The following is a 7481-nucleotide window of genomic DNA, read 5'->3' as shown; positions in this document are numbered from 1 at the left end:
CTATTTGCAACGCCAGATATATAGTAGATGTTGATATAGTGCTCTCTCATTTTCTTAGGACCCATTGGGTTTGGTCCTGTCACGTCCCTTTAATGGGTTCCTTTTTGTTCTTTGCTGTCATCCAAGGAAGCTACATTACCTGCATTACCAGGCTGCAATTCTTTGGATTAAATGGAATACATTTTCACTTTTTCTTGAGATAAGCAAACCAAGGTGCCTAAGGTTCCTGCAAGTTTGTACACTTTTGATAGAGTCAGGTGAGAACTTGCTCCAAATGGTGTAATGAAAAAGGCTACTTTTACTTTCCAGTATTCATGCCTGGGCCCTGTCGTATTGTTGTGAGTGGAAGAGCCCGCCCCTGTTAAAATTGTAGCACACGTTTTCGCCTGTGTCTTCATAAAGCTTACAGCTACAGTTTTCTCATTGGTTATAGTAAGTGGCCTCAGACTGCTCCTATTGTTTGGCCCTGTGTGTCTAGGGGGTAGAAGAGTCAGAATTATAAGACTTTTGGAACCTTATATACAACGGGCATCCTAACCTTTATCTACATGTAAAAGTAGGCACTGTGCTTTTTATAAAAAACGTGTTCTGCTAAATTTTGGCATTCATAAAATTTCAATTCAATACTTTTTCTACCTTTTTTAAAGATTTCAAGTTCTCTAGACCAAGTATGGGAATATCAATGAAATATCTTACAGCACAAAATTTTTCATTTTAATATTAACCAGGAAATCCGAACACAAATCTTATTATACACTAATACCAATGAGTACAGGATATTAACTATTGCACATCATTTGAATAGACTGTCTGGATTGTTCTGGCCACATGCCATGTCCATGACAATCACTTGGAAGAAAATATCATGCAGAAGAATGATCCTGTCCCAAAATAACGAGACCATACTCTGCACCTAGCCTCAATGCAAGGGCTGTATCTTCCTTGGACATTTTAGGAGCTGCATCTGATGGATTTACCACTTCTTTGCCAACCTCAAGAAACCACCTCTCAAAGCCTGCAGGAACACATGTAAGCACCATGTGTGCAGGCTTGTCTGACTCGTTGACAAACGTATGTGCAACAAAACGTGGTAAATGTATGAAGGATCCCTTTCTAGCATTAAACTCCTGATTGCCAACTTTCCATACAAGCTCTCCTTCAAGCATATACCATGTCTCATCTTCTTGAGTGTGGATATGAAGAGGGGGCCCCGTTCCTGGAGGAACTATATGCTCAAAAAGAGAATACGAACCTCCAGTTTCATTGCCAAGGGCTTTCAAAATAACGAGCACTCCCAATACCCACACACTAATACCTTCTCCTACATAAACAGGAATCTCATTCAGTTAAAGAAAGTCTCTCTCTCTCTCTCTCTCTCTAACACACATTCTTATGCATTTGTTAATGTTTTAGACCATATGCACACTTACGGTTAACCTGTATTATTAACACCACTAACGCTTTGTTCTTGTCAGTAACATGGTATCAAAATAATGTATATTATGCAAATCAAATCGTATCTTATTGTTTACCCATCTAGTAGGTGCATGTTGCCTATGTTGTCACACACACATGATTATGTGTGGTGCATCAACATAGAAGTTAATTAGACAGATTCTATGGTGGAAAACACTGCCAATAGGGGAGACATACTCTGTTGCCACAATATATCTTGATTTCATTGAGCAAAAATCATGTACCAACCGGCAAGCAGTCAGTACTGGTCTCCAAACCACATCAATGTGTCTTATGCATACTTAAAATTGTGGTCCTGAACCAGCTGAGAGCGAGTTACCATCCTATCTTGACAGCCATGAGCTTTCTAGAAGGCTGCATGCCTTTTGGGCAGGACGCTGTTGCCGACAACTACCAATCAATATTCCATGCTATGAAGAAAGAGACGTAAAGGAGTGTAGCTTGGAGATTTAGGAGAGTCAGCATGATTTCAGCATGATGTTACTCGCACTGCAGAAAGATACTTTTGTTATATGCAGCAAGATGGACACTAAGAGATTGGCCTTGGAGGGTTGCTCTAGACTCTACCGGTGTGATAGTGCCACATAACGGTATTAAATAAGGATGAAGATGGAGTTTGACAATCAGAGACACACCAGCAATAATCAAGCGACGATGCTCGATTCAAGGGCATGTGTCACCCATGGCAGCATTTAGAGGAAAGTGATAAGCTTACACCGTTGATATAGTGCCATGTGGCAACATTAGGTAAGGATGAAGGTGGAGTTGATCAATGAGAGACACTCGAGGGATAATCAAGTGATCACACTTGCATATATGAGGGCATGTGTCACCCATTCTTTATTAAATATATACATATTTGAACTAGAATAACCAAAAACACCCTTTTACAAAGGAATAATTCACCCAAGAAAGAAGTGGCGGTAACAATCAGTCTCACCAATCTCTGTACTCCGTGACTACTCATCCTTAGGTTTATCACTGTCCAATTCTATATGCTCAATCATAGAGTTGTCCAAGACATCCCAAACAATTCTCTCTCAACCATTCATCCACTTGGGAAATAAAGAGGTAGAGGAGGATGAAAAACGCCATTTAGTTGATCCCGCTTTACAGCTTTCGAATCAGCCCCCATGGATAAGGAGGGTCACGCCACAAAAGACGAAAGACATTAGAAAGAAAGAAAGAAAGATATATTAACGTCCGCAGGAGGCCTTGCGGGCCTATGGGACAAAGTACAGAATCAAGTAACTCATACAGACCACTGTGGGATGGGGCAAAGGGCTCGCTAATGTTCTTGCTGAGCACTAAAATGCTATACTAGTACAAAATAGCAAAAAAGTAGCAAAATAGCATGAGGGTGGCATGAAAATATGAAAAAATCAAGTGCTTAGAGCTAGAGTCCAAGTGCATGAGCCGACTCCACGTTTCCAGGCTCCATGGTAGCTCTCTAATGAGATGCAAAGAGCTCATGTATCTGCATCTATCGGGCTGTCTCCCGTGGAGGTGGAGGGTGTGGTCTCCTCGATATCTGGATCCAATGGGCTCGGTTGATCTCCCTTGAGGAGAGCTGAAATAGGTCGAACCTCGATCGTGTGTGCTCTGGTCGCCTATCGCATTGTGTACGGTCTCTGTGTCCCTCGTCCAATAGTGTTGTGTCAGCTCTCTCCACCGATCTATAAATCTCTCATGTCGGCCAGCTCCTCCTCCTCTACCCCAGAGTGCCTTGGAGCTGAGTCAAATGCATAGAAATCCGTGACCTGTCTCTACGCTCGGTCTACCTCAGTGCCCTGGGGGTGCGGTGGTCCCATCCTGCTGCCCTCTGATATGTCGTAGTAGTGTCTCTCTGTGTCGTCGCATCTCCATCAGGCAGAGCCCAATACAGACCTAGTCCTGGAAGTGGATCGGTCGTGGGAGTGGGCAAAAGCCATGCCCCTCTTGAAAAAGGCAATGGTAGTGCCCTTAGATCTCATAGTAGGCTAGGCAGACACATAGAAAATGCTCCTCTATCTCGACCGCCCCCATCGTGCACAACCTACAAGTCTGCTGCTCTCTGGGTATGCTTGCAGCTCTCCCTGCCTCGATCCTCAGCTGATGGGACGAGACCCGCATCTGTCCAATGGCAATCCTCAGCGCGTGTGAGACTCCTCTGTCCTCGAGATACTGAGGTATGATGATGAGCCCATCCTCCGATACTCTTAGGAAATGGCAATAGTAGAGCTGGGTCTTGGTGGGGAACTCCTGGTCCCCCCCCCCCCAAGTGCGAGATGTGTGGAGCTGAAGGAGATCTAACCGTATGATGCGGTTAATCTCATCCCGTGGGATCAACTCGGGCGGTGCATCCATGCTATATTGAAATGGGGGAAGCCAGTCCATCTGAATGCCGTGACTGGCAAACCATGCGGTGATGTGTGCATACCATGCTGTACCGACCCCACTCTCTTCTAGTCGTATGGAAGACTCTAGTGCTAGTCTCGGAAGTCTCTCGCGAGGCAGGTCCCAAACTTTGTGGAGGAATGTCACTGTCTAAAAGATGGCATCAACCTAGAGAGGGGTCATGGCAAACTCTGCCTGTACTATTTGATGGGGGACCGGGGCTTACTCCGAATCATCCTAGAGCCTGTAGCTACTCAAATCTCCTCCATTCTGCTGCTGAAAGATCACACCCCCAAAAAGGTGCTCCACACATGGCAGTCGGCCTCACCAGCATGTCGAAAAGCCAACACTTCATTGGTGGATCCTGGAAGTGCGCCTGGAAGAATTGTCGCTCTAGTCGAGCCAAAGCACCATGCCCTTGTGTGAGTCGTGCTCTGGTTACGTGTGTCATCGTGAAAACTGGCCTTGTGAAAACACCACCCAAGTATGTGTAGGACTGCACAATCTCCATTGGCTGACTCTAGTATGTAAAGCTATGTCAGTGAAGCACTCTGTAAGAGTTGTTGAAGATCATGACCTTGGTCTACCGAAGGTTAACCATCAAGTCTCTCTCCCTCTGCAGAACACCTCTAGGGCATCTAGATCTCTTTGTGGTCCCTCTGCTGAAGATGACAGTAGGACTATGTCATCCGCATATAGTAGAATCTGTATCATCAAGTCAGCTAGTGGTACTCCCTCGCCTCCTAGGCGGTCGATGAAAGATGTGATCTCATCAATGTAGAGCCCGCCCATACGCAAAGCCACATCTTAGAGGTTTGATGATGCAGATTCGGGAGGCGCCCCAAATGCAAGTCTATTTTAGGATATGCATTCATGCTGAATGTCCATTGCAAGATGCAAGCAACCGTGGCACTGTCTGTAGCAGAAGCCGTGTCCATATCTCTTGCATGGTGTGCATGTGAAGCAATATGGCTTTGAAGGCCCTTGGAGGATTTTGGTAGATAGTGTTGTCGGGACCTTTTGTGACAACCAAAGTGCCATTGCCTTGGCAAAGAATCCAAAAGATCATGAGTGGTCAAAGCACATTGATATCTACTACCATTTCATACGACATCAGGTGGAGGAAGGAATTGTTCAACGAGTTTATTATTTCTCTAAGGACCACGCAGCAAATTTGTTCACAAAAGCCTTGCCTCGTGAGAGGTTTGAAAAGTTCAAATGGTGTCTATCTCTTTGTGAGATAGAGACCATCCTAATGACAAGGAAGTGTTGAAATATGGGTCATTGGGCTCATTATCATCCATTCACGTATGGTGCTGACATGTATTCATATGTTGTGTCGATGGAGAGGAGTAAAGAGTGTTGGAAAGGTCACCTCCCCATCTGTAAGCCCCCATATGAGGAGAGCGTGAGGGAGGGAGACCTAGGGCAGGATGTGCCCAAGAGAAAAGAAAGAGAGGGGCTGCCACATGGGCAGTCCCCCACATCAAAGAGATCAGTATGGCTGCAATGGATGGAACCTGTGGAAGGAGCAGATGGCGAGGACAGCAAGTCCTGGATCTAACCTGGCAGGAGGTCAGTCAGGGGCAGCAGACATGGCACAGGATTGCACAGATGAAGGCGCCTATGTGGAGGGCATCTGTGTGTAAATGGACACCTGCAACAGAGCCTACAGGTGGCGCAACCATGGAAGGGAGAAGCAGCACCTGGGTCGGCCATTGGTTGAGGCTGGTGGGTCTGGTTGGAGCCAGCAAATCAGGCCTGGAGATGGGCTGGCCAGGGGGGGGCTGAATCCCTGGAACAAAGGCTAAAAAAGGGCCTAGAGAAGACCCTTATATAGGGCCCTGGTTGGGCTGGTAGGGGCAGCCAACCAGGTCGGTTTTAGGGCAGACAGAAAGTCGGCCAGTTAGGGGTCTGCCAGTCGGTTTTTGCAGCAGGCCTTGGGGCCTATAAAAGGAGAGGCCCTGGGCCTCACAAATCATTCAACAGCTCAGCCATCAGAGGAGCAGCAGGAGCAGCTACACTCACACCCTCAGGCCTACATCTAGGAGGTAGAGGAGACTAGGAGTTGCTGCAGACAGAGTTCATCTAGGGCAGCAAGGTGTTTGGATCTTTGGACGGAAACCTACTTACGCTCGAGGTGGAGCACGCGAGCTCGAGTCTAGAGATAGCCAACAGATAGGAGGAGTACCTTGTGGTAAGATCAGAGGACCACACCGTTGGTGCGACTCTGGATCTATCTCTTTTGTATTGTGTCCATAGCTTTGGACAGAAATATATTATTTTGGTGGTTTCTATCTGGCTGGTTCATTGTCTATTGATGAGTCTGCACATCTATTCTATGCACATAAGTTTAAGAAGTTTGTCATTCCACACCCCACAGACACACAGTGTGAGCTCTTGGGGTATTCTATCAGTCTTCCGCTGTGCGTACCCTCTGTTGGGTCATTTCTAACAAAGAGGACTCTCGAAGCAATCCTAAAGACTTAGGGCAACCCATATTAGGGTTCAGTATATATTGCATCATGTTCATCTTTTTGGTATAGAGAGAGTGCACATTTTGTATAGCCAACTGTTGGTGTCTTCTCTAATCCTCATCACTGTGTGTGTTGAGTATTGAACTCTATGTTCACTTGAACAGGAGCTATACAACTCCTAGGGACTACTATGAGTTACCTAGAGTTGCTGCATGGACTGTATCTACTGCTGCTGAAGGTATTGCTGTTGCCAGAGGTGGAGATGGAGCCACCACTGGAGGTGCTCCACCCATTACAGGTTCATTGGGGCTTCTAACAACCTGAGGGAGGATCTTGTTAACTAAAGGGACGTTGGAATGAGAGGGGAATGCAGGTTTATATAAGGCTGGAACAGGGCCAGGGCCGACTTAGTAAGTTTCCTACAGCCTGCCATAAACTGACCCGATTGGGTCTTCTGTCTGTTGACCTGCTCATGTGGCACCCAACCACCTTGCTGATTGCCAACTTGCTGGCATGGCAGACTACTGACCTACCACGTGTCTTGCACCTGCTCTTGGTGCCTACGCCTCTCTACTGGCAGGCATACAACTTGTACATCTAATGTATTGTTCTTGCAGGTTTGACCATGGTCTGCTACCCGAATATTGTGTGGGGCTGCAGTGGCCTGCAATGGGCTGCAGAGCTGCCAGCAAGACAGCCATGACATGAGCCGCACAGCCCATGACATCCCCTTCTGCTAAAACAGAACCAAGGGCAAGGATGAAGACTCCTATCCAAGAACTACTTGTACCTGATGTTGGAGCTGAGTCATTAATAGACCAGCTACTAGCTTCTAGTAGACCAGACTAGGCATCATAAAATGTGCCCGGGCCTTCTCTGTCATCCCACTAATGCGGAGCTTAATGTCTCATGCTATTGTCGTGGTACGAATTGGTGGTTGGGTATTCCCAAATACACTATAGAGTTGGTGTACCATTGTTGAATGTATTGTGGGAAGACGAAGCTTGGTGGCAAGGGGCTCATCCAATAAATCTTCCGAACTACCACTATCAAACAAGATAGTGACTTTTTGGCTTGCTACTTGCCCATAACACGCCAGTACCTCTCATGCCGGTTCTTCTGAAGGTCTCCCTTCTGCTGAATTTCTGCCAC

At 46.4% G+C, this 7481-nt stretch overlaps 1 protein-coding gene across 1 annotated transcript in view; it reads right to left on the bottom strand.

The window, feature by feature from the left end:
• Positions 1 to 711: 711 nt before the first annotated feature.
• The window catches only part of LOC147906289 (uncharacterized), a 48274-nt gene continuing 41504 nt past the window's right edge, over positions 712 to 7481 (bottom strand). Inside the window, exon 3 of the mRNA XM_087384075.1 lies at positions 712 to 1321. Within this exon, the coding sequence (XP_087240201.1) occupies positions 864 to 1321 (458 nt within the window). The 3' untranslated portion in view covers positions 712 to 863. The remainder of the gene's footprint in view (positions 1322 to 7481) is intronic.

This window comes from Dipteris shenzhenensis, chromosome 1 (genome assembly GCF_047967505.1).
Source record: "Dipteris shenzhenensis isolate YYH24624 ecotype China chromosome 1, Dip_SZ_1.0, whole genome shotgun sequence".
Lineage (NCBI taxonomy): Eukaryota > Viridiplantae > Streptophyta > Polypodiopsida > Gleicheniales > Dipteridaceae > Dipteris > Dipteris shenzhenensis.
Note: the sequence above shows the minus strand (reverse complement) of the source record. Positions and strands in the feature narration are given on the sequence as shown.